At 35.3% G+C, this 27,737-nt stretch overlaps 1 protein-coding gene across 2 annotated transcripts in view; it reads right to left on the bottom strand.

Annotated features, from left to right (window-relative positions):
• LOC145675739 (uncharacterized) overlaps positions 1-27,737 on the bottom strand; it is an 83,639-nt gene that overhangs the window by 12,387 nt on the left and 43,515 nt on the right. The window contains exon 3 of one of the 2 annotated variants that reach the window (XM_081746375.1): positions 16,823-25,747. The exons of the other annotated variant lie outside the window; for it this stretch is intronic. Coding sequence (XP_081602501.1) covers positions 24,787-25,747 — 961 coding nt within the window. The 3' untranslated portion in view covers positions 16,823-24,786. Of the gene's footprint in view, positions 1-16,822; positions 25,748-27,737 lie in introns of those variants that run through there. 2 annotated transcript variants of the gene reach the window in all.

The raw sequence follows: 27,737 nt of genomic DNA, 5'->3' as shown, positions 1-27,737 counted from the left end.
TTTCTCCCATAAGTAGGTATTCAGAAAGTATGAATAACTTTCCCTCTTTTACTGAGATATTTGTGTGCAGGGACATATTGAAATATTGGACCTTGGAAAAATTGTGCTTTCCCCTAACACAGAGAACTGTAAATCATGTATTTCAAGTTCGGGAGCGTGTATGGCGAGGAGTGTTACTTGATTTGCTTTTAAGTAACACATTGTATTGCAAATAAAGGTAGGCAGCATTAGTGGTAAGTAAAATATTATTATTATTATTTTAATGTACATGGCAAATTTCTCTCTCTAATCACAAGCTACTTGAAGGACCGTAAACAGAGAGTTGTACTTTCAGGGGCGACTTCTAACCCCCAACCCGTGATCTCAGGGGTGCCTCAGGGGAGTGTACTTGGGCCACTGCTGTTTGTCCTGTATATGGATGATCTCCACCCGCACTTATCAGCTCAACCCAGTGGCCTTCTGCTTTTTGCTGACGATTGTAAGTTATACAGAGAAATATCATGTCTCCATGACACAATTGCTCTACAGGAAGACATAAATTACCTTACAAGCTGGTGTGAAATGTGGCACTTGAAACTCAACAGTAAGAAATGTGACAGTATTACTATTACTTTGAAAAAGTCTCCTGTTCCCTCCACATACCATATCAACGATTCCCCTATCACACATTCTGCTAGTCATAACGATCTTGGTGTCATCTTTGATTCAAAACTCACCTTCTCTGACCACATCTCCTCAATACTAAAGAATTCAATGCGCATGTTGGGACTTCTTTATCGATTCACCGAACTACGCACTGTTTCTTCATTAACAACTTTTTATAAGACTTTAATAGCGCCCAAGATCGAATACTGCTCTCCCATATGGGCCATGGCAGCACCTACACATCTCTCCAGACTTGATTCTGTTCTCAATTTCTTCATTGCTATAGTCCGTTTTCGTGTTCCTGCACTGCGATTATTATCTAAGAAGGAACTCCTGCGACATCTTAATATTCAGACCCCTGAAGTACGCAGAATTACCTCTGACCTGAAGTATCTACATAAAATACTTAATGGAAACTTAAGATCGGAAATATTACTTCAGGAACTATCCTTACGTGTACCTTCCCGCATCACCCGGAATACCCACCTATTCCATCTTGCCCGTCCTAGGTTGGCTGTTATACAGAGGTCTCTTTTTTATAGAATACCAAACTGTTATAATCAAGTAACAACTGATGTGGACATTTTTTCGAGCTACCCAGTGTTTGAAAGAGCAATTAAACGAGCTTTGACGGAATAGTTTTACTTTTACACTCTTTTTCTCTATGTTGTTATTGTTGTCTTGTTTTTTTTTTCTTTCTTTTGTTAGCATGTCCCTGTGTAAAATGGCAAAGTTATGCTGTATCTGGGAATTTGTTCAATAAATAAAAAAATAATAATAATAATAATAATAATAATAATAATAATAATAGGTGTTGTTTGTGGCAAGGCAATATCTTCCTCAATTCTTCTTCAAACGTAATAATTGTAACGCCATATCTCCCTTACAAACAAAATATTAGCAATTTATATCGAGAGAACGGGAAATTGTAGAGTGATGGGAGCAACGTTGGACAGTATGCACTCATAGTAATCAGAAAAATAAGGGATTTCAATGAAAAATGAACGAAGAGTCATTGTCATGGGTAGTCATGGAGCCACGGCAGAGCCCTCCTTAGGCAAAATGTCGATAACTTATATCGAGAGAACAGGAGGTTATAGTGAGATGGGACCAACGTTACACACTATGGACCCATAAGGCTCATCGAAAAAAATTAGTGGGGGGGACACCAGCCAGCCTTACTTATTTCCACATAATAATATAAAATTATATTGACGAAATACACACACGAGTTAGCTACTAATATTTGATATTATTATTATTATTATTATTATTATTATTATTATTATTATTATTATTATTGACAGCGTCTTTTCATTACGTGTGCATGTTTGACATGAAGCCAAAGAGAAGATCCATCATTTGTAGAAAGAATAAGAATAGTCAGTTACTTTAACTGTGAACGACAGCGAAAAATACGAAAAGAGTGATTAGCTGTAGCGAAAAGAAACAATACTTTCTCTAAAATGGATAAAAAACCAAGCCGAGATTGATTCGAACTCCCATGGACGGCGTGAAAAGTCAGTGCTATGTCCACTTTTCTTTTAACTGACTCACAGAACGTGTTTCAGTAACTTACTTATTGCTAATTTTACTTGCTTCACTCGTTCAACTTGCTTTTTCTAATACTTAAACGACAGAGAGACAAACACAGAAACATAAGGAACAGTTAAAAATCATAGATGCTCTCCCGCCGGGAATCGAACCCGGGACACCAGACACCAAAGTCGCACGTGCTAGCCACTAGACCAGAGGAAGGGCACTGCTCACTCTCTGTATCGTTAGGGATCTCGACCACTGTATTGCCAGCTATCACTTTTGTGAGTTGTATACTATGATCACATGTTTCTTCTTTGCTAGGAGTTAAACCTAAATTCTATGTAATACATGAGGTATTTAGACCTACATGCTCTTCATATAATGTAATAAAAGAGTCATGCTGGGAATAAAAAAAAAGAACATTCCTTGGACAAAACGGAAACTATTGGCATCAGAAATATTTATCTACGAGGCATGTGCAGTAGTATATTTCAGAATAGTTACTGTTTAGTTCAGTAAACGAAAAAAGGGGTGTAAAAAAGCAAATATGTGGCGTCAACGAGATCGATCAGAGTTGACAGAGGCGGAAGCAGATGTGTAGTAATAAAACAACTTGGTTAAATTGATAATTGGTTCTTTATTCTATAGCAGATCGCATCACAACTTTATGGGAGAGCAGAGAAAGACTTACTAACGCTGTAATATAGTAAGCTTTAGTAACACGATCCCATAGACGTAAATGGATGTAACTGTGAGTACTACAACTTGGATTTAACGAAAGCCGTTTAGATATTCAGTGGTTTGCAGGGTTGTATAAGACACAAAAAGATAAGACACAATACAATTCTTCATACCTCAGCTTCCAGTAACTAGATACATGCAATTTCTGGTTAGATACTGAAACTGCTGTCGGATTTTAATACATGACGTATTGCAGGATACAAAATGCTTTGCATTATTTGTTTGTTTGTAGACAGCTACTAGGTTAGTGTTCTGAAAGGTTGTGTATAAACTAGGGATAGCCAATTCCGGAATTATTACTTTCCGGACTCCCGAAGGTAAAACCGGACAAATTCCGGAATTTAGAAATTTCTGATTTCGTTAACATTCCGGAATTCGGAACAATCCGGATTTTTTCGAAATCCGGATTTTTTCTCAATTCCGAAATTTTCTAAATTCCGGATTCTTCCCGAGTTCCGGAATTTTTCTGAAGTAGGGTGTTTAACTAAATTTCATAATTTTCCGAAATCCGGAAAGTGAAAGTTCCGCTTCCAAAAAATGAATTTATTTTGGTTAGTATGAATCGTGGCGGAAATAAGTCTTTGACCAGGTAATGGCGATTGCTTTGAAAGAAATGGGGTGTATGAGAATTCAATCTGTCATGTTTGTAGTTTCGTGTGGAGAAAAAACAAACTTGTGAACCAGCGGTTTAAGAACAACTCAAGTTATTAATGTGAACTTTGCCGACATCATAAAAGAAATACGAAAGACATTTTGAATCGAAGAAATATAACATACAAGTTTGCAAGCGGAGACAAAGAAACCTAACGTAACCAGACTAAAGAGAATCGTTTACCGCGTAGCGATGAAGGTCAAGCTGTTTTCGAGGGCAAGTTTCGAGTTGAGTCGAGTTTGATAATGGCCTGCTCGCTCGTTCAGTTCGTTTTAACTCGTTTTGAAATAATGGCCTGATTAGACTGGAAAGCGAAAGCCATGAGAAATGTAAGCAGTAATGTGGAATACTTTAGTGTTGCTCAAGACAGGGGTGCGTCTCATATCGTAATTTTAGTGCATCTCGTGGGGCAATTTTAGTGTATCTCGTCTCGTCTAGATAACGAGAAGACAAGAGTTTTTTTTTACGAGACAGCCTCGAATGTCGTAATCACCAATATAAGTATATACTATAGTTCTTAAAACCAAGGCGGAGACCTGCACTGTCGAATTCTTGAGCCCAAGCAGAAGACCAACTCGGGTAGTAATATCAACCGGCTCGGTTCGTATCAGCTGAGCGAACAGCTCGAGTCGGCTCGGTTGTGATGAGCCGATGACCCGAGCCGGCTCAGTTAGAAAGAGCCATCGACTCAGCTCAATTGAGCCGATGGCTCGAGCTTTCTCGGTTGGGATGGGTCCCCTACTCGGCTCATGTGAACCGGTTCAAGCCAGCTAAGTTGAATCTAGTCCATCGGCACGTTTCGATTCAGCTGAACTAAGCCGATGGCTCAAATCGGCTCGGTTTGGTGAGCTGTTGCCTCGGCTCACTTCTCGGTTCGGTTCGATAGTGAATGAGCTGTAAGCTGAGCCGCTCGAGCCGTTGAGAAGCCTAAACCCGGTCCCAGCTGTTTTGAACATGTTTCGCTGAACCCTATAACTTTTAACAATTTTTGGCTCGAGCCCGAATACTTGCCCCTTCGGAACTCAAACCCAGAACGTGACCGATGTCCTTCCCTCCTGAAGACTTCTCGACGACCGAGATCGACAGTCAATTGGCTTTTACTATTCAGATACAGACCGTATATCTTTTAAAAATTATACACGGTGTTGATATAATAATAATAATAATAATAATAATAATAATAATAATAAAAGTTTTAAACTTGCCGTTGAAATTTAGCAAAATTTACTTAAAAGTAGAGATTTCGGGGAAAGGGTGCCGTACCTTCAAGACACACCTCTGCAACTACCAACATTTTAAACTACAACGTTCCGTTGAAGTTTCATGTAGAAAGTATTCTACTGTATGTTTTAAGGAAAATAACTCTAATAAATACAACTGAATATCACGCAACAGTAAGGCATATAATGAACTAAATTTTAGGATATGCAGAGGTAAATATAAAAACTTTGCTACAAAATACCTACACAGAGCATAATTCAATGAGCTTTTAAATATAATGTAACGAAATAGCCTATGAGATTCAGTCTACAGAGCAATTGTTACTTGAAGAATTGACATAAACTATTTCGAGAAACACAACACGGGAAATGTTTACAATACTTTTCGTCTCGTCTCGATTCTCATCTCCAAAGAGAGACGAAAATTTTGAGTTAGCCTTGACTCGTCTCGAATGTAAAATGTTCTCATGTTATTTTATTTGTTTTAGTTTAGAAACGAGATGAGATACTCCTCTTCTCTGAGCAACATTAAACCAAACCGAAATATTCTTTCCAAATGTAACGTTTCTGCTTGTAATGGTATGACCTGATCGATAATTAGCTCCTAGCTTTTAATCTTCTACGAGATAATAATAATTATTATTAGTTTATTATTACTATTATTATTCCTGAAGATTAGATAGTTCAAGTATTGAAACATCCGAGTATTCAAATATCTGAATATAATAAAACGTATGTTATCGCCGATCAATCGTCACCAAAAATAATAAAGTGAAAAAAAATACAATGTGCATTCGCGCAAGCACCTTGACCACTAAACCGCAATCACTACGCGGTAAAAGTTTCGTTTTTAGTCTGGTTACGTTAGGTTTCTTTGTCTCCGCTTGCAAACTTGTATGTTATATTTCTTCGATTCAAAATGTCTTTCGTATTTCTTTTATGATGTCGAAAAAGTTTACATTAATAACTTGAGTTGTTCTTAAACCGCTGGTTCACAAGTTTGTTTTTTCTCCACACGAAACTACAAATATGACAGATTGAATTCTCATACACCCCATTTCTTTCAAAGCAGTCGCCATTACCTGGTCAAAGACTTATTTCCGCCACGTTTCATATTAACTCGGCAAGAATCCGGAATTTAGAAAATTCCGGAATTGAGAAAAAATCCTGATTTCGAAAAAATCCGGATTGCTCCGAATGCCGGAATTATTCCAAAATGGGAATTTTCCGAATTCCGGAATTTGTCCGGTTTTACCTTCGGGAGTCCGGAAAGTAATAATTCCGGAATTGGCTATCCCTAGTTTATACACAACCTTTCAGAACACTAACCTAGTAGCTGTCTACAAACAAACAAATAATGCAAAGCATTTTGTATCCTGCAATACGTCATGTATTAAAATCCGACAGCAGTTTCAGTATCTAACCAGAAATTGCATGTATCTAGTTACTGGAAGCTGAGGTATGAAGAATTGTATTGTGCCTTATCTTTTTGTGTCTTATACAACCCTGCAAACCACTGAATATCTAAACGGCTTTCGTTAAATCCAAATTGTAGTACTCACAGGTACATCCATTTGTGTCTATATGATCGTGTTACTAAAGCTTACTATATTACAGCGTTAGTAAGTCTTTCTCTGCTCTCCTGTAATGTTGTGATACGATCTACTACAGAACAAAGAACCAATTATCAATTTAACCAAGTTGTTTTATTACTACACATCTGCTTCCGCCTCTGTCAACTCTGATCGATCTCGTTGGCGCCACATATTTGCTTTTTTTACACCCCTTTCTTCGTTTACTGAACTAAACAGTAACTATTCTGAAATATACTACTGCGCATGCCTCGTAGATAAATATTAATGATGCCAATAGTTTCCGTTTTGTCGAAGGAATGTTCTTTTTTTATCCCCAGCATGACCAATTTATTACATTATATGAAGAGCATGTAGGTCTAAATACCTCATGTATTACATAGAATGTAGGTTTAACTCTTCCAGCAAAGAAGAAACATGTGATCATAGTATACAACCCACAGAAGTGGTAGCTGGCAATACAGTGGTCGAAATCCCTAACGACACAGAGCGTGAGCAGTGCCCTTCCTCTGGTCTAGTGGCTAGCACGTGCGACTTTGGTGTCTGGTGTTCCGGGTTCGATTCCCGTTGGGAGAGCATCTATTATTTTTAACTGTTCCTTATGTTTTTGTGTTCGTGTCTCTGTCGTTCTAAATTATTAGAAAAAGCAAGTTGAACGAGTGAAGCAAGTAAAATTAGCAATAAGTAAGTTACTGAAACACGTTCTGTGAGTCAGTTAAAAGAAAAGTGGACATAGCACTGACTTTTCACGCCGTCCATGGGAGTTCGAATCAATCTCGGCTTGGTTTTTTATCCATTTGAGAGAAAGTATTGTTTCTTTTCGCTACAGCTAATCACTCTTTTTGTATTTTTCGCTGTCGTTCACAGTTGCAGTAACTGAATATTCTTATTCTTTCCACGAATGATGGATCTCCTCTTTGGCTTCATGTCAAACATGCACACGTAATGAAAAGACGCTGTCGATAATAATAATAATAATAATATCAAATATTAGCAGCTAACTCGTGTGTGTATTTCGTCAATATAATTTTTTATTATTATGTGGAAATAAGTAAGGCTGGCTGACGCCTCCCCCCACTAATTTTTTACGATGGGCCTTATGGGTCCACAGTGTCCAACGTTGGTCCCATCTCACTATCACCTCCTGTTCTCTCGATATAAGTTATCGACATTTTGCCTAAAGAGGGCTCTGCCGTGGCTCCATGACTACCCATGACAATGACTCTTCGTTCATTTTTCATTGAAATCGCTTATATTTCTGATTACTATGAGTGCATACTGTCCAACGTTGCTCCCATCACTCTACAATTTCCCGTTCTCTCGATATAAATTGCTAATATTTTGTTTGTAAGGGAGATATGGCGTTACAATTATTACGTTTGAAGAAGAATTGAAGAAGATATTGCCTTGCCACAAACAACACCTAATATTATTAATAATAATAATAATAATATTTTACTTACCACTAATGCTGCCTACCTTTATTTGCAATGCAATATGTTACTAAAAAGCAAATCAATAACACTGCTCGCCATTCACCCTCCCGAACTTCAAATACATGATTTACAGTTCTCTGTGTTAGGGGAAAGCACATTTATTATATTATTCTTTCAAATAACACGTTTCACAAGTTACTTCACTTTTAATGTGTAATTCCATATCGTCACTAATAATGATCTTGTTCTGATAGAGAAATAACTCCCCTCCTGCAAACAAACAAAAAAAAAAAAAAAAGCCTGACCGTAGCGAAAGGGCCTGAACCTTCTTTGTGCGATTAATCGGGTCCAATATTTCAATAAGTCCCTGCACACAAATATTTCAATAAAAGAGGGAAAGTTATTCAAACTTTCTGAATACCTATTTATGGGCGAAATTTGGTTCCCTTGGAAGTTTTTAAGAGTTTGAAGGGCCGCCATTTTTGAACATTTTCATCTGATTATTCTGGTTAACGAACTCATCAAGATATTTAAACAATTAATGTTTGTGCCAAGTTTCGTCTCAATCCGCTGAAAATTAGGGTGGCTATGGCATTCACAAATAGCGTTACATATATATTCATACAGATAGATAGATAAATAGACACACAGAGGGAGAGAGAAAAGGTGTTTTGCTTCCTGGTCGCACCTGTGGTGCGTCAGAGCTAAACCAGGCCCCTTTGCAAAACGTATTGACCAGCCTAACCTAAACACAAACCTCTTAATTGCTAACGTAGAAACGTGGTCGGGAGGTGTAAAGCATGTGGAAATTGTATTTTTAATAACCATGAGTATGGATTCGAACACTCCACTTCCATGTTTTTCTTTTTACTTTTTGCAGCTACATCGGAACGTTCAATTTTTATTCTTTACTAATTGCAAATGGCGTTTACATTCAAAATATGAGGAATTTTGGTGGCATTTGTTCGGATATTCTTCTCTTTCAAAATTAAGAAGAGAATAAAAGCAATACGCAAAGACAAAAAGTATTATCAGTACTAAACATTATCAATAATAATTGCTACGAAAGACTAAATACGACCTCTTTTACCATCTCTCATGAGCTGTATGTATTATTAACAAAATTTTTAAAAACGTCCTTGATGTGGATTCGAACTCGCGTGCTTTTCATTTGTAAGCCAGCACCTTAACCACTACATCAAGATCATGGCGTGGTGAACGTTTAGTTGTCGGCGTATTTGTTGTAATTGTGTTTTATGTTCCCACTTCGACAATTTTTACTCTTTTTTCTAAGTTTAACAGCTGTTTCTGGCTTTCTCTTTCGGTGTCATCCTTTATTTACACTATGCACTATTCGTATTCACAGCTTGTGCTCCTCTGCAATGTCTTATTCAGATTAAACTTTTCTTTTTGCCCCTCAGTAAACATTTGATTGATTTAATTCTCATACTCTCCACGGATGGAGCGCAGGAATGCCAGACTCGAAAAATAGGTGTACATTTACTTTCCTGACAGATAATACATGCACAGTTATTATGTGTACTTTCTTTTCCAGTTTAATTGTTTGCAAAATATATTCGCTCAGTGCTCTGCGACATTTAATCCGTGAAAAAATCAGTTCATATTAAAGTACTTAACAGATGTTATTTAAGATCATTCTGTATGTGTTTTATTTGATGCTCGTCGACCGTTGAACGAAACCTTTAGGTGGCCATTCCTACCATTTTAATTAAACAAATGTGCTATTGCTGGAGACAGTGCTATTAGCCAGTTATTGGCCAAAGAAAGAGGGTAGTATTTACAAGAGTCGTACTTCGAGAGTCGTAATGCTAATATCTTATTTAGTGTTTATTATCCAGTGGCTTATATAATTTATGTATACTTAGATAGTGTTATTTAATAACGTGCCTTTGTAGAGTCTATTTTAAGTACGTGTTTCGCGTAGTGTGAATATATTGTATCGGTGTCTAATACGTCACATCAAGGTTCCGGAGAAATAAAAGTAAGAAACAGGCTCTTATTTGGTGGAATTATGATGTTGAAAAAAACATTAGTGAAAGTAAATATGTGTTTATTTGTGAGGAATTATGATGTTGAAAAAAAAATATTAGTGGAAGTAAATGTGTTTTCTCTGTTTGAAATGATTACAAGGAAACTCGCGTTAGAAATGGGTTAAGCATAATGCAAATTTAGTGCTATTGTATATATATTGTGTGAAAAAAAATCTTGAATACCAGGGCTGCTAAAAATTATCCTCGATAATACTGTCATGTTCTGATCATACAACTTTATTGTCAAAAGACTTAAAAGGAAAATAGTTGTCAAGCTACAAAAGTGTCTTTGATAGTTCTTTTATTATTTTTCTCACTGTTAGAACCATTATGTACACATATGAAAGAATATTTGATAGTTACATCACTGATTATACTATAATGTTAACTATGTATGTATCAACACATATTTTTGTTTAAAAAATTGGTCGTTTTATTGATGTTTATCAAAACAAATACATGAGAGGTGATGGTTATACATTTTGTCATTTTCTATTTTTCTGGTTATCTGAATAAAGATTATTTTCAGATTGAAATATTCGTTCTTTGCTTATTTAAATGAATACGTAACGAGATAATTCTATCCATTACATTGTGTTAGTTTTCTTCAGTTTTTTCTTTTCCCTATTCTATTTTTTTAAAATCCCATTTCTTTGTTGTATTAGTCCTGTTGAAAGGGATATATTTAACTTAGAATAGTATTTTCCACACAGTTTTTATCATTTGCTATTAAAAGGTTGAGGGGGAATTTTCGGTGAATATTATATTAGAGGGAGTTAGCAACATTGGCTAGAAGCAGAAAAAAGGCAGGAGGCGCTCATATTTTGATGCAAAAATTCGGCGAGGTGCTTCGTTTGGACGTCATTCTCTACAACTAATTAATGGACATAACACTAATTTAATTAGGGAGTAAAAAAAATATGGACTCCGAGACCCTGTAAGTTTTGATTTTTTGAAAATTACGCCTCCTTTCCCAAACTAATAGAAAGAAAAAAAGACAAATTTCGTTCCGAATGCATGTTTTGTAGGGCAGCCATATTTATGTGTAACTTGTAAACAATTGGATATGAGAGGCTAGTTTCACCAAAACTCCTTCTTCTTTTGGTTTCCAGTAAATGTCATTAAAAGATGTGATTACAATTTTAATTTAAGAGTCGTTTATTCTATTATTTTTCTCCCTCATTATTTATTTCGTTATAATTCGTTGATATTCGATGAATTAAAAGTAGTGAAATTGATGATTATTTAAGTGTGCTGATCATCGGCGCAAATCTGTCTTCAACATTGGGGGGGACGGGTAAGACCGTTCCCAAGCGAAGTTCAAAATATTTATGAAATTGAAAAACAATGCTCTAGAGGATCAGTGGAACAGAATTGTTTTCAGTGGCGTATTTAGGAGGCTATCGGACTCAAGCTCACCCCGAAATAAATTTACTTTTTGGCATTCCACGTACAACAATAATCCTTCTTACCATTTCTAAGAATGTCATTGAATTTCCATTTTCTTATGCTCTTTGTTCAAAAATAATACTCTATTTGTCAAATTTCATTCCATGTAAGAACTGCGTCCTTTTGTTCTTACTTTCGTCCTTTCTACTTTTCTGTTTCTTTTTCTTGACATTGCTTTCTTTCATTTTGCCTATCATACTTTATCGGCCGTTGTCAGTTGTGATTCAATTCGGCCGTCATCAGTAACACCAACTTGCGCGGATATCAACATGACAGGACTTTAGTTATTATAACAAAGGAAAAATTATATGGTTTGGTTATTTTTAAAAGAAGGAAATGTTTGAATTTTTAAAAAACGGGGGAATAATTAGCCCGGAAAATTAGGAAGGCCAAGAGGATGAATAGAATAAAGGGATAGATTCATTCCTAAATTTTTGTATCATATCATATAGAATCTATCGGTCTGCAATTCTTGCCATTATAACTTCAATTTATGCATAATTAAAATATATTTAATTCTCAAACTCAGGTTGGCAATTGCCCACTTCCTACCTTGTGTTGGGCATAGCCCTTCGAAACAAAATCCTAAATACGCCATTGGTTGTCCTCAACATTGGGACGTGGGCAGATTTGAGGCTTATTCTAGAGAAGGGAGATGAAACTCATATTACGGTAGATGAATCTGATCAACTGTTGTAGAGTATATTATATATTAGGCGATGTAGACGAAGTAGTAGTACATATCAGTATTACGAATCACTGCCGTGAACACATTCTAAAATATGAATACATGCATATTTATAATTGGTATGTTTCTAATTAGGAATCCATAAAGATCCACGTTAAAATTGTTTTACAATAATATAATAATATAAATAATGACTTCCCCAAAACTATGAAGAAAGAATATCAATTATGTATGACGCAACAATACTCTTTGAGCAAAATGATGATGATAAACTCAATAACACTACAGGAATTGTTACAAAAATCTGACGCATGTCATATACTCTTTAGTTAACAGATATAATTTTAAGATTATGGAGAAAAATATTCCAGTAATTGAATTCTTTTCTTTGCTTACGAAGCATCCTCTCTCAAAAGAAAAATTGTAACACGCGGAAATACGTAGGAACAACCGTTGGCTCGAACTAGCAGAGAAGAGAAAACAGGCAAAATTACGTTGGCTACAAAATCCGAATTAAATAACCACACAACATTTCGCATATATCAGGCGGGAAACTTCCAAAACTTCCAAAGAAACGCGATTTTTTGAAAACTGAAATTTAGGAACTTGAAGATAATAGTAAAAATAAAAACATTCGGTACATGTATAAAGGGATCAACGAATTTAAGAAAGGCTATCAACCTCGTGCTTTTATTAAAGCTAGCTAATGGAACAGTTTTCACTTATACAGATAACATTTTAAATAGATGGAAAGATTTTTTGACGATTTGCTTAACATACAGCCAAAAAAAAACTAATGTGCGGGGTGAAAGGGTGATACACACCGCAGCACCGTACATTCTAGAAACTAACCGAATAGAAGTACAAATCTCTATAAACAAATTAAAGAAACACAAATCTCTGGGCGTAAACGAAATTCCGGCTGAGTTAATTTTAGCTGGAGGCGAAAAATTGTGGAACAAGATACACAAACTCATTTTTCGTAGAACAAGCAAGAATTGCCACAAGAGTGGAAAGAATCAATGATTGTTCTAATAAACAAGAAAGGCGACAAAACTGACTGTAATAATTATTTAGGCATCTATCTTCTGTCAACATCCTATAAAATCCTTTCAAACATTCTATTAGCAAGATTGACCCCATGGGCAAATGAAATTGTTGGAGATTATCAGTGTAGATTTAGACTAAATCAATCAACTATAGACCAAATATTTATCATTTGCCAAATACTCGAAAAGAATGGGAATACAATACCCCGGTACATCAACTATTTATTGATTTTAGAAAAGCTTACACCTCGGTTAGGAGAGAAACATTGTACAACGTTCTTACAGAATTTGGAATACCGAGAAAAATTAGATCAATTAAGGCATGTTTAAATGAATCCCAAAGTAAAGTCCGGATAGGAACATTTTTGGCCACAAGCTTTCACGTCTAGAACGGCCTGAAACAAGGAGATGCGTTGTCACCATTATTATTCAACTTTGTCCTGGAATACGCTATAAGGAAAATCAAAGATAGCAGCCAGGGCCTAGAGTTGAATGGGGTTCACCAGGTTATTGCGTATGCTGACGATGTAAATTTAATAGGGGATAATAGGAGAACAATAGAAAGAAATGCAGAGGTCTTATTAAATGCTTGCAGGGACAAGGGTTTAGAAGTAAATGCAAGGAAAACTAAATATATGGAAGTGCGTGGGGACCGTAATACGACAAACTATAAATGCGTTAAAATATTAAATAATACTTTTGATAAAGTGGATGCTTTCAAATATCTAGGTTCAATATTAACAGACGAAAATCTTATTCAGGAAGAAATTAAATGTTGACTAAAAACAGGGAATTCGTGTTATTATTTAGTTCAAAATCTCTTGTCGTCGCGAATTCTGTCGAGGAATTTGAAGCCTAAAATATATAAAACGATAATCATACCTGTTGTTCTGTATGGTTTCGAAACACAGTCGCTTACTCTGAGGGAAGAACATAGACTGAAAGTATTTGAGAACAAGATGATCAGACGAATATTCGGACCCAAGAGGAACTTGAATGGGGAATGGCGGAAACTTCATAACGAGGAATTATATAAATTATACGGCTTACCAAACATTGTTAGGGTCATCAAGTCTAGAAAGCTTAGGTGGGCAGGGCATATAGCCAGGATAGAAGAAAGTAGGAACGCTTTTAAAGTGTTAGCGGTAAGACCAATCGGAAAACGATCATTAGGAAGACCTAGGCGCAGATGGGAAGACAATATTAAGATGTATCTCGCAAAAATAGGAATACAAAGTAGAAACTGGATGTAGTTGGCTACGGATAGAAGTCAGTGGGGAGCTTTTGTGAACGCGGCATTGAACATCCGGGTTCCGTAGGCTATAGAGTTAGTTAGCTTACGAAGCATGAGTAGATGCCTAGGCTGATACTACTAATAGATTAAATGCGCATTAACTGAAAAGATGGGTTCTACTGACATTGGATAGTCTATATACTCTTCGTGTGCTAGGGTCTAGGGGAGAGGAGGAGATAAGATTTCATATCAGGTTATGTCACGCACAGTTGCACGCCTTCATTTTCATTAAAAATTGAAAAGCCAAGAGAAACAAATTTCATTTCACTTTCCTTTGTGGCAGTCGGACACAAGTCATCGCACTTATCTGCAAAAAACACTTTTCAAATCGGATTATTGGGAGAGCCTCCAGTTCCAATGTTGGGGGGTCGTCTTCCCATTTCCCCGGAATTTGTGCCCGTACCTACAGCTGAGACAACTTTCCAACATGAGGAGAGGGGCATATCCTCCTCTGGTTTTTTTTTTCATTTTGTGCCCAAGTAGCGGAAGTGGAATTAATACATATTGATGAGACTATTAAGTGCACTACAGCAAGAAATTCAGTTTAAAATACTACAGAATACGATTCTTTATAAAAAATGGAAAAGCCAAGAGAAATCAATTTATTCTTACATTCGTTTTTGGCAGTCGGAAACAAATCATCACACTTATCCCCAAAAGCACTTTTTAAGTCAGATTATTGGGGGGACATACCCCCCAGGTTCAACATTGGGGGAGACATGTCCCCCCGTCCCCCCTGGGATTTGCGCCAGTGGTGCTGAGGCTTAGTGAATAAAAAGATGTTTATATTCTGTAAATAGATACTAGAATTGTTTTTTGTATAAAGGAGACGAACATAAGGTTATTATTTCGTGGTCTCGTTCTTAGGTTTCTGATTTTTGCTAGTGTTAAGATACTCTTTGTCACAAAACATATTCTACGTTTTAATAATGGCAACAATTCGGTATGTTAATTGTAATTTTAGATTTGTTGAACTAATGAGATGGCGCAATGGCATATATCGAAAATAGTTAATTCTGGTAGTGTAATTATTAAATTTTAAATATCAGGATAGGTAGTTACAAATGCAAAGTTAGGATTTTTTAAAATTCATGTTTTGTCTAGTTCGTTACCGATAGAAATATTGAAATTCTGATTAATCGTGGCATAGTATTGTTATTTCGGTGCACGTAGAATTTTTGTCTGTTTACATGTGTACTTCAGAATACGGAATAGGTCAAAAGCGGGAGTTTAAATTATGTGCTTTAATATATTCACTAATTACTTTGAGACACGTGGATTTCTACAGCATTGTTAAAAACAAAATCTTGGGTTGTTTATATTTGAGTGTCTTACTCACTACAGCTTATTGCTCAAAATAGTTGATCACACATACGTATTTTTTAAAATTAATTTTTTTTCCACCCAACATCCTTGTCTATTTCTTCTGGCTTTTGTATTACATGTCTATCAATGTGAAATAATTATTTTCGTGTGTTAACTGCCAATTTTATCAGTGTACTGTTATATGTTCGGGGATCGATTGCCTATCCTTGAGCATAGGGAACCCAATTTAATTAGACTTACCGTCTGATGTCAAAAGCATTTAAAGAATGATAAATGTGTTGTCACTTATGCTGTTCCATGTGATTTATTTTAATTTTGCTTTAGTTTACGTAATTTCGAAGGAAAAAAGTTTTCGTTTATTTTAAATATATCTTGGTAGAGTGTATTACAGAATTGAATACGAGACGATTCACTACGTCTGATTGGACGTTAGTGAATATAATATATGTGGCAAAATTCATTCTCGAAAAGGAAATCATCAAAACTTAGCAATTTTTGGTCAAGTTTTCGATTCTTCAACCTTATGTTTCTGAATTCTTTCCAAATTTTGACCCAACAACTATGTGTTTACATTTAACTTTGTCTTTAAGCTATGTAATACTTATTTCGGTTTGATCAGTGATTAGGAATATGCAAAATTTTGGAAATGAAGGAAAGCTGTTATCGCGTTTTCGGCTGTTTGAAGTGTATCCCACTTTTCGTTTACTTTTTGTAATCCTTCAGTAATGGTACTGATTTATTGAATTTTCGTAGTAGTAGTTAGAAATTTTGAAACTTCAAAGGACCACTGGCCAATATGCTGAGACTAGTTTTTTGTTCTGCGTTTAATGATTGGCGTATAAACTTTCCTTTTCAAGGCCTCTGGGGTTAAGTACAATTTCTAGCTTGAATTCAGTTTTTGGAAGTATAAGTAATACACAGACGATTTTTTTTAAAATTTTTACCCGGGGATATAATTGTAATGAAATAATGTATCGTAGTTAATTATATAGTGATTAGAAAATGTAGCTCTTTTCTTCGTTGATTGAATAAGTTACGTAGCGACGCGCCAATTGTAAAGAATATTCAATGAATGGCAACTATGAAAATATTATTATGGTTAAATGAGTACTCGTTGTAAAAGTTTGTAACGGAACTGAGAAAAAAAAAGCAATCCCCGCCGCTGTCTCTATCGTCTTATTCATTGCGTTCGGTTTTAAAGTTTTAATTTTGTGAATGCCCTAACTGTAATCGTAACATTATTCAAATCAATATGAATTCAGTACCTTAATTGGAATAAGATGTCATTAAAATAAAATCTCTACGATATTAGGAATATATGTGATGATCATGCGTACGTGTTGATTGGACAACTAAGTGGTTCTCAATCTGGTCCTGGAGTTCCTCTATCTGTCGTTTGAAATTTAAAAATAAAAAAGAAGTTCCTTTTCTTCAATATGTATAGAAGTATTGGACTTACCTGATAAATGGACATCCACATATACAACGTTGATTATTATTTCTATTGTTTCTTTTGGAATCATCTATATTTCTGGAAAATTTCTGGAATCATCTATATTTCTAGCATTAATCTTTTCGTCACATTTGGTTGGATTATTGGATGAAATATTAGTGACAGTTTAAACAGCATATTGCTATATCCTGATTTTAGTTCTTTTTTTATTATTATTTTTGGAGGATACCATGGTATTTAGTTGCATTTTGGATAAATTTATAAACTTCCGGCTTACAGTATTTAGAAATTAATATAGAATTTTTTGGCTTCCTGTGTATGTCTGTTGCACAAATATTATTAAGTTTATAATTGGTGACTGAATTAATTTATCAAAGTTAACTGTGAGGAGTAAATTGATGGCCAAGAATAATTACTAAATTATATATTCTTTTCCTTTCAACGTTATAAATTTAAAATATTTCCTCTTCGGGTAAATGTTGATACAACGATCAACGAGATCCTATGTCTAATTACCGACGAGAATACTAAGTGTTTTGAACCTCGAAGACTGATTTCAAGTATTAAAAATAAAAGAGAAGGAAAAAAGAAAGAAAAATCTATTGAATTATTTTGCAACAACACAATGTAACTGTGCTGTACATTGAGTCCTTTGTGCCAATTATTAGTACTTTCTTACCGGTGAGGGTAGATCATTTCGGGACCAATCTTTGTTTTATTTGCTTAGTTAAAATAACATTTTTTGTTTGATGAATGTGTGATCTTGCTATTTAAAAATGTTTATTTTTTCTTTCTAATTTGAATTTCCATAATGGATGGACTTAATTAATATGTGCATATATTTATTTATTTATTGGATGATTATTACGTTTATTTCGTTTACTTAACATTAATTAATTTTATTTTATCTTCTTATTATATTTTTGTTGTTTTGTTATCCCCTTTTGGGAAATAAACCTTTAAAAAAGCTCATCGGTTTACATATTTATCAATTATTATTTTTCTTAACAGTCTCACCATCTGATTTATAGTATATTTATGTAAAATATATTTTATTTAAGATATTGTTAAGGTGTGATTCTAAGCTAGATATATATAAGTGATATTATTTTATTCGAAAGGGGTTCCGGTCTTGTTGAGGCAGGGATTTGCAGTACTTGGCAAAGGATTTGTATGATCATGGTAATGAGAATCGGATTAAAATTAATTTTTTATACTCTTCTTTTTTCATTTTTTATTTAAAAGTACTTTATTAACTTTTGCTTATGTTTACTGATTCATTGTGTTTTTTTAGACAAGGTTCACGGTAGTATAGCTGTAAACTATGAGCAAAATAAATGACGCGTCTCTTTACTTTGAAGTTTTTTGAAAATATCTCCGTTTTCTTTATAAGTTGTAAACTTCGGAAGGTCTCCCTAGCAGCATAGGTTAATAACAAACCCGTTTTTAATATTTGTGTTAGATATTAGCTTAAAATAAATAAATTAGAAGCAAAAAACATTAAATCGACCGAAATCACGTGAATTACCAACTCTACTAAAGTGGGAAATTTTCAAGAACGCGAGGGAATTCTGCAGTTCAACTCGAAGCAGTGACACCTATGCCATTGAGAGAAATGTGGATTAAATCTACAAACGAAATATTTCTAATATGTCTTATTACATACATTATCTGCGAACTCCAAATATATGAATCTATACTAAGTATAACGTATAGACAGAGCAAAATGTGGAAATTACCTATGAAAAAAAAGAAAATTGGTAGCACGATCGTAATGAAAAATCTTCTTTATCGCAGAACAGGTTCAGTTCAGATTAGAAAACAAATAGCTCAGTTAGTTAAAGCAACGAGTCTGTATGCCGCAGATACCTGGTTCGAACCCCATTGAAGTGCAATTGTAATTTTTATTACTAATGTTTTTTTATTTATTTTTTATGTGGTAAAGATCAAATTGTAACATATGTGTAAAACTCATGACGATACCAAAACAAAAAAGAAAAAATGTTGTCGCACTTGCGTTAGTGTCCCTAATTTTTGTTTGCAAAGAGTTTCGTAATTATTTCCCCTATACTCACTGCTCACTACATGCTCACAGGTGCATAAGAAATGTTTTCCAGTAAATGTATATTCTAATTTGGAGAATTTTATAAAGTATCACAGTGTTTATCACTAGAAAGTCTTCTATCTACTTTTTTGGACACTTTGATAACAAATTTCCTTATTAAATGTTTTATTTTCCTTATATATATTTAATTACGGAAAAGTTTTACAATGTATTTGTTTTAAATTGAAATTGTTTTGAATTTACCGCATGAGGAAAGTAGCCCGAAGAAGGAGAGCTCAAGTAACTGATATTCTAGGTAAAAACAACCAATTGTAAATTGATGAAGCGTCTTACCTTCAGCACATAATCTTTACGTTAGAAATTCAGACAGGAAAATCCGATTTTTTTCCTCTCCTATGACCACTTATCTTAAAGCTCTACATGTAATCATTCGTGTCACATAATTTCGGCTCTCCAAAGACATTCATATTTAATAATAATACTATTAATAATAATAATAAAAATAATAATAATTATTATTATTCCTGAATATGCCCCCTTACATAATGTAGTAACCTTAGACATCTTAGTTTAAAATGCTTTTTTTAGTATTAAATTTAGCAATCCCCTCCCCCCTAGTACTAGGCTATATTTTACATTTTATCATAGTGTTTTTAATAGTTTAAACACATTTTTCAAGAATACATTCATTACCTAGGAAAACTTCACAAAGAATATGGCCCGCTATAAACAATATGAATTCCGCCCCCCCTATCGCTTGGTCTAGTGGTTAGCAATCCTGCCTTCTGTGGTCCTGGGTCCAATTCCCGGAGGGATACTGTTGAACGATAAACGTGGTTTGGATTCCACTATAATCAGTATCCACATCTCCTTTCGCCATTGAGGGATAACCGTGGAACGCAAAACTCAAGAAATCAAACAATACTTACTTCCCCTTCACTCTTCCTTCTACATCCAATCTCTCCATTTGTCGATACAGTCCCCTTAGTACTATGAAACACTTCTTCCATGAAGAAATGGAAAAAGATTATGTAATTGCCGCTACTTTACAAGAATATAAACCAAAAGAAGTCAGTAGAAAACACATTATAAAATTTACTTTCTGAGGCTCGTTTTAGCGCTCCTCTGACTCTGGCGTCCCGGGCATGCGCCCGGGTTGCCTTGCCCTTGAAAGTACGGACGCATAACTAAGGGTTTGCGGTGGAGGGGTTAACCTTCATGTTATGCCATTGGTTTGACGTGTTTGAAATTTTCAGTAACTGATCGGTTAGTGAAATAAATTCGACGGTTACTGATATTTAAAGTTTAGCTAAGACAAAGTTACCTAACGAAATACATTTGATATCGCGATGTCACAATTTGATTTTTCCTCACATAAAAAAGAAAAACAATAGTAATAAAAACCTTACTTGTATTAGGCTCGAACTAACACTCTAATTCGTACAGACTAGTTGCTCTATCCAACTGAGTTTCAATTTCTTACGCGAAAGAAGTCTGTTATATTACAAGACATGCTTTTTATTATGATCGTGCTGTTAATTTATTCTCTCAATAGGTAATTTCGACTATTTGATTTATCTATATAAATAAATGTTTAGATTCACATACTAAGAGTCTTTGGGTAATGTGTGTAATAATTTCGCGACAAATATTCTTTTTTAAATGTATTGTATGCTATGATTTGCCCTGATTGTCTGTTCCTATGGTGGTTGGAAAACACACATCAGAACTGTTCGAAGTAATACGAACACGGCTTAAGAACAGGGACTGAACTGAGTTATCACTCGATTGATCTTGAGGGCAAATCACCAAAGGATAGCTATAAACGAAATTTCTGTGGAATTCTGTTCAGTATCACGTTTCTCTGTCAATCACGTTTGTTTTTAGGAGTAATATTTTACAAACCTAATCTTTCGATAGAGCGCAATGGCAGAGAACCAAAGGGAAGGAATTCTAGCCTTTGTTAATGTGGGGTACCACTATGTGTAATAAAAATGTCACCTCTCCCTGAAGTGATACTTTATCGAAAATAACTCGTTTTTCTTTATATATCCGAAGTTTCTGAGGGCTTTAAAATGAGGAAACGTTACTGACAAACAAGAACGCATTTAGGGGTGAGTTCAGGGGGTCCGGACCCCCTCTGAAATCCCAACTTTTATGTAAATTTAACCTAATTTTGGGGGTTATTTTTAAAAATTTTATTATAATTTATCCTAATATTGAAGTCGGACCTCCCAAATAGCTTTCGATCGCTCCCGAAATAAATTTCTGCGTACGTGTCTGCTGACAAATATATTTTCAATATATTCGTTAAATAATAAAAAAAACTAAATTAGGAGCAAAAACGATCAACACGAGCTAACTTTTGTCCACTGCAATATTGTTAGAACAGATATTAATAGCAAAAACTCCTAGTCAATGCTGAACCTTGGAACTTCATCCCGAACAGCAGCATATTTTCGAAATACACTCAGCCCTAGTCAGAAAGCATTGTAAGCGAGTTACGTTTCGCAACATCGCACGGAAACAAATGAATGCTGAATTGTATTCTAACCCGTTTTTACTACTATTACTACTACTACTTTTGCTATAGTACATGGGCAAACTTATTTTAATCAACGAAGTTTAATGAAAATTAAAAAAAAATAATCGTTAAATCAGTTTTCGAATATTATTTTTAATCTTTTTTAACGAAAGAAGTGTTATAAATTATTCAAAAATAATAAAACTAACACTCCTTAGGCAGGGTTTGAACCCACGGCAAAACCAATTTTCCTTTCTATCATGTTGCGTTAGCTCACTCGGCTACGAAAGCCGAAAGCATAGGGCGTTTTCTTTGTGCCATATTTATGTCATGACTCGTGATGTCACCAACAGAATCACGATATAGACGTCATTATTTTTTCTACATTGCAGAGCCCCCCGAGATATGATCATTGTGTACTTAGGCTGAAATTGTCATTTGGAGCAAACACTTTAATATGAAGCCAAAAATTCCTTTAAAATAGACGAAAATTTGAAAGTATTAAGAATTTTAATATTTTTGCCTTTTCCCATAAGGGGGTTGTAGCCTCTACATCGAAGAGCCCCCATAGATTTGATCATTGACAACTCGGACTGAAATTCTCATTTTGAACCAAAACTTTAATATGAAGTCAAAAATTGAACATTTACATCAATTTTAACTTACTGTGTTCCGTTTCACCCTACTATTATGTTTGTTTAGTTAATTGGTAATATGTGACAGCTTCACATCATCAAAAGAATCTTTCACTTCTTCGCCCCCCCCTCCACTAGAATCAATATACACTTTTCCTATTCTTTTTGTCACCCTTGGTAGTGTAGGAGCTTCCTCGAGCAAATAAAGAAGCGGTAATATTACAATCAAGGGGTGCTATATATTAGGTATTTCCTTAGTTACCTACCCCTAACCGCACAGGGCCATTTTCGGTAGAAAAAAAAATTTTACGTGATATTCCAATCATGAAGGGGGAGAGGATACTATAAATATATTTTTTATTCATTTTGTCCACCCTGCTTATCACAAAATTTTCTGTTGGGTGGGTACTGAAATAAGAGGGGCAAAATAAAACCTTGTGTCGCCGCCCACATGGTTGCTCAAATTATTACTAAAGGAAACATTTTAAACTAAGATGTCTAAAGTTACTACATTATGTAAGGGGGCATATTCAAGAATGTTTTTTTAGCAATAAATGTTTTTCTACAGTGAAACCTAGAATATGATCTGTCCGAATAGACGTAAGACTTCAAACCTTCTGAACTACTCTACAGTATTTGGAACCGGAGATACCGATACAGTAATTGAAAATAAAGTATTTAAAATTATGTCTTTTATAATCGCACCTGCGTTTGCTTAGTGTACTGAAAACAAAATATTGTTTGCTCTTATGTAGAAAAAGTTTTTAACAATTGGTTCGTAAAAGACTCCGAGGGTTAGAAATTACGTGTTTCTTTTATCCAAACGAGCAAAATTATTATTTACATAACACATAGTAGATTTCGGATTACTAACGTTCATCACAATTACTTCATTAGTAACATAATAAAGTAAGTCCAGGTGTAGTAAGATAAAATTTCCACTTGAATTACCCGGCATTATTGATGACGTTGTCTTTCTTAATCGACAGTTTGAAATAAAAAAAATATTTTCACAACTGATTGTAATTTTGAGAAACTTGTGGTTAAGAAAGTGGATAGTTTTGAAGGGCTACAGCCCGTTATTTCAAACCAGAATTACAAGATACCATTTGTAGTAAAACGTTAAGACATATTGTGCGCAACTGCTTTATCTTCTATATGAAAAAGACTGAGTTCCTTTATACTACTTCTCTGTTTTTTCTTCGCTAAACTTGAAAGAATGGCGACATTCACATGCATGAGCAAGGCGTTCCATTACATAAGCATTTTGCCACAATTAGTCTAAGCATGTCATCATTCACCTGTATGAATAAGCACGCGAATCATTTAATTTCTTCTTTAACCAATCGCCTTCTAAGAATAAGCACAGCGACGTGTCTTTTCCGAATAATCGCCTTGCAGCAGTAACTATGATGATGTAAAATTTTAACTGTATGGGTAATAATGCAAACTATCAAATTACTTTTGTAATTGAAAGGCATGCCACAAACAGGGCTTGGATTTGGATTTCATCTATATCAATGAACATCTGGATCTTTAAGCAAGTTTTGCATGAAATTCTTTTCCTGCTTACAGTGCAACTAATCGACATTCAATTGTATAAGTATATATAACACGTTGTACAGTGAACAACATACTGCACTAAATGCCTTTGCTTTTTCACATCCATTAGTACGTATTCGCACCCATAAATCACCTTTCTGAATTGAGGCCTTGTGCCATTATGTGTTGCAATGTGGCTTTCTAACCCTATGAGTAAGCCTCTGTCTTCAAACGAGTTTTCGTTGAAATCCCCTTGCCACATTACGTAGAAGCAGATGGACCTACACCTGTATGAATAACGATATGATCCTTCAAATCATATTTTGTAGTAAACGCTTTTCACAATGAAGGCAAGCATGTGGTTTTGCGCCTGTATGAGTAACGTGTGTTTCTTTAAAGCAGACATCGTAGAAAATTTTTGCAAAGCATGAGGTCTTGCACCTATACGAGTAAACAAGTTACATTTCAAAGTACCCTACCTCCTAAAAACTTTTCCACGATAGGTTCAAGTATGCCATCAAAACCCTGTATAAGTAAGCAAGTGACATTTCAAAGTACCTTTTTGATTATAACGTTTTGCACACTAGGTGCACGTGCGCTTTATTTTCCCGGTATGAGTAAGCAAGTGATGTTCGAAAGTACCTTTCCTATTAAAAGCCTTTCCACAATAGGAGCAGGTACGCGATCTTTCCCCTGTGTCAATAGACATATGAGTCTTTAAATCGTATATTCTAAGAAATGCAATGCCACATTGAAAACAAGCATGTGTTTTTACGCGTGTATGTGTAATAGTGTGTTTTTTTAAATCATACTTTGTATTACACATTTTGCCACAGACAGTGCAAGCATGCGGTTTCTCACCTGTATGACTAAGCGACTGACGTTTCAAACTGCTTTTGGTACCGAAATCCTTTCACAAGTGGAGGTATGTGGTCTTTCCCCTGTATGAGTTCGCAAGTGACATTTTAAAGCACCTTTGTGACTAAAAGCCTTTCCACAATAAGTGCAGGTGTGCACTTTTTCCCGTGTATGAATATGCAAGTGGTATTTCAATCCATTTTTCGTACTAAAAGCCTTTCTACAATAGGTGCATCTATGTGGGCTTTCCCCTGTATGAGTAATCAAGTGATATTTTAAAGTACGTTTCTGACCAAAAGCCTTTCCACAATAAGTGCAGGTGTGCGGTCTTTCCCCTGTATGAGTAAGCAAGTGACATTTCAAATTACCCTTCTGACTAAAACCCTTTCCACAATAGTTGCAGGAATGCGGTCTTTCCCCTGTATGAGTAAGCAAGTGACATTTCAAATGATCTTTCCGACTAAAAGCCTTTCCACAATAGGTGCAGGTATGCCGACTTTTCCCTGTATGAGTAAGCAAGTGGCGTTTGAATTTACTTTTCGTACTACAAGGCTTTCCACATTTGGTGCAGGAATGCGGACTATCCCCTTTATGAATAAACATATGGGTCTTCAAATTAGTTTTAGAGGTACACCTTTTGGAACACTGTGGGCACGTAGTTGGACTTGTACCTTTATGTGTAACACTGTGAGTGTTTAACACACGTTTTGTAGTACACGTCTCTCCACATACAATAGAAGTTTCGGTTGTTTCGACTGTATGTGTTCCAGTTTCGTTTACAAAAATAGATTCTAATGTGTGCTCTGTCCCATCAATAGGATATCCGCGTAAGGAACATCTGGTATCATTTGGAACCTGAATTAGTGAAGCTGATTTTTGGTTGTCGATTTCCACACTCTTATGCTTCACAGAAGTATGTAATGTCAATTCGAAACTTTGGTGAAGTGTTTGTGTATTTTTGTACCCACTCCAAGCCGCGCTATGCGATCTGAAAAATGTAAAATATACTTTTACGTGTGACAGAAAAATCAATTACTGAATAGGAGACACCGACTGGATACTATTCTTCGTAACAAAAGACGAAAAAAATTGTGTTACAACAATGGTAAAAAAATAGACTCATTGCTGGTTAATAAATTAGTTGAGTGATTTAACAATTACACGCTGATATCGAAATAATATACTGTGCTTTAATTACTAAGGTGATCAGGGGAAATTAACTATGAAAGGAAACAAAACTATCACTGTGAGATTATTAGTTGGATACGTGCGGTAAAAGTACGTTTTCGCTTTATCAACACGTCACTTTTACGTAAGGTTATCTCAATTTCAATAATGACAGAATAAAAGCACATGACGATTTTCGTTCAATGATTATTACCCTGATTTCTGATGTAATCAAATAGCGTGAGAGTTTTCTTTCCTTGACCAATTACAATTTGCTACATAAAGCTTTCTAGCAGCAGATTGCCTTTGGTTTCAAAACTTTTTGAACTAAGAATGTGGAAAATACTTAACCGTACCACTGCTTACAAGGCTAAAATGTGCAAGTATGATAGTACCCATCAGATAACAGGCTTCATTAAGGAGATGCTGATGTTAATTTTTAACGACGACGCTATTTCTGAAAGCATACAGATCGGCAAATATTTCGCGAACGAAGATATTCATCCTCGTAATGAAACCACCACGAGTAATCATCCATCTATTTTTGAGAAAATTGATAGAGATGTTGCCTGTAGTTTCTCTTCAGAATATGGTGGAGCCTGTCCAAGACAGCTAATCATTGGATCTTGTGCTGTTTTCAGTGATCACCTTCACGTTCTTTGCCGCGTTCTGATCAAGTTTGTCGGGAGACTTGATGTCCCAATCATTAACACTTTTGATTTCCGAATGAGAGAGCAAAATTGCAATAAATCTTAGAAGGCGTAAAGATAGAAAGTCCTGTTACTTCCCAAAGAGTCTGACAATTGCAACTGACACTTGACGCCTGCATCATGAATTGACCAGTGCTGAAGTGTCATGTCCACTTTTGAAAAATTAACAGAGGCCCTGATGAATAACTGATCCGTAAGAAGCCTATAATAGTAACGAACACAATTATATTATTTTTGAATTAACGATGCTCTCTGATGAGTGTGTCCATTTTCGATCCATTACTGTGCCTAGTTTGACGTGAATCATGGAGTATTAAATACATTGCAGAACTTATCTCGTGAAAATATGCTTGGACTACTACAACCCTTTAATACTACATTGGCAAAAACTTTTCAACCTTAATGAATTTAGGATCGGATCGTTCCGATCCAAAAGCCAAAAGTCGTACTACAAGCCACACAACAATTGAGGCAAGAATTGTGTCTAAGCAATTTCAAATGAATGAAATCTAAAAATTTTGCGTCCCACTGTTATGCCGGCTAGGCTAAAGGAGATGCTAATTTTGACAAATGGATGATATATTGGAATGTAGAAAATAAGAGGAAAAGACGAACCCTGATAAAACCCAAGAACATGGTGTTTGTCCACCTTGAAATCCACTTGGCAGGAGCTGGGATCGAACTCGGAACTCCACGCACCAGAGGTGAATGCTGTACTACTGAGCCACCGCGGCCCCCTCTAAGCAAATTGAGGGCTAATGAACTAGCGCAATATGTGTTACTATTATAGCTCTCTCTCCAGAAAGTTTTAGTGTCATTTAGCTCTCTCCGATCTACTACTGACAATTTCATTCACCTCAAAGATATTTTTCATAAAGGCCTTCTTTCGCTTAACGTGAGAAAGAAGTATGATGCACCAAAGACTGGACACATAGCGCAGAAGTCAATTTAGTTCAGACTGCAATGCGATAGCATTCCTTTATAAGAATTCCTTCAAACAACAGGGTTTTTCTTTAAGGCATCGACCTCCGTATTACAATATTTGTATTAACTCTAAAAACAACTTCTAACAGTTTCAGATATCTTCGCTAATCGCAGGAC

Source organism: Thermobia domestica, chromosome 18 (genome assembly GCF_964235325.1).
Source record: "Thermobia domestica chromosome 18, izTheDome1.hap1.1, whole genome shotgun sequence".
Lineage (NCBI taxonomy): Eukaryota > Metazoa > Arthropoda > Insecta > Zygentoma > Lepismatidae > Thermobia > Thermobia domestica.
Note: the sequence above shows the minus strand (reverse complement) of the source record. Positions and strands in the feature narration are given on the sequence as shown.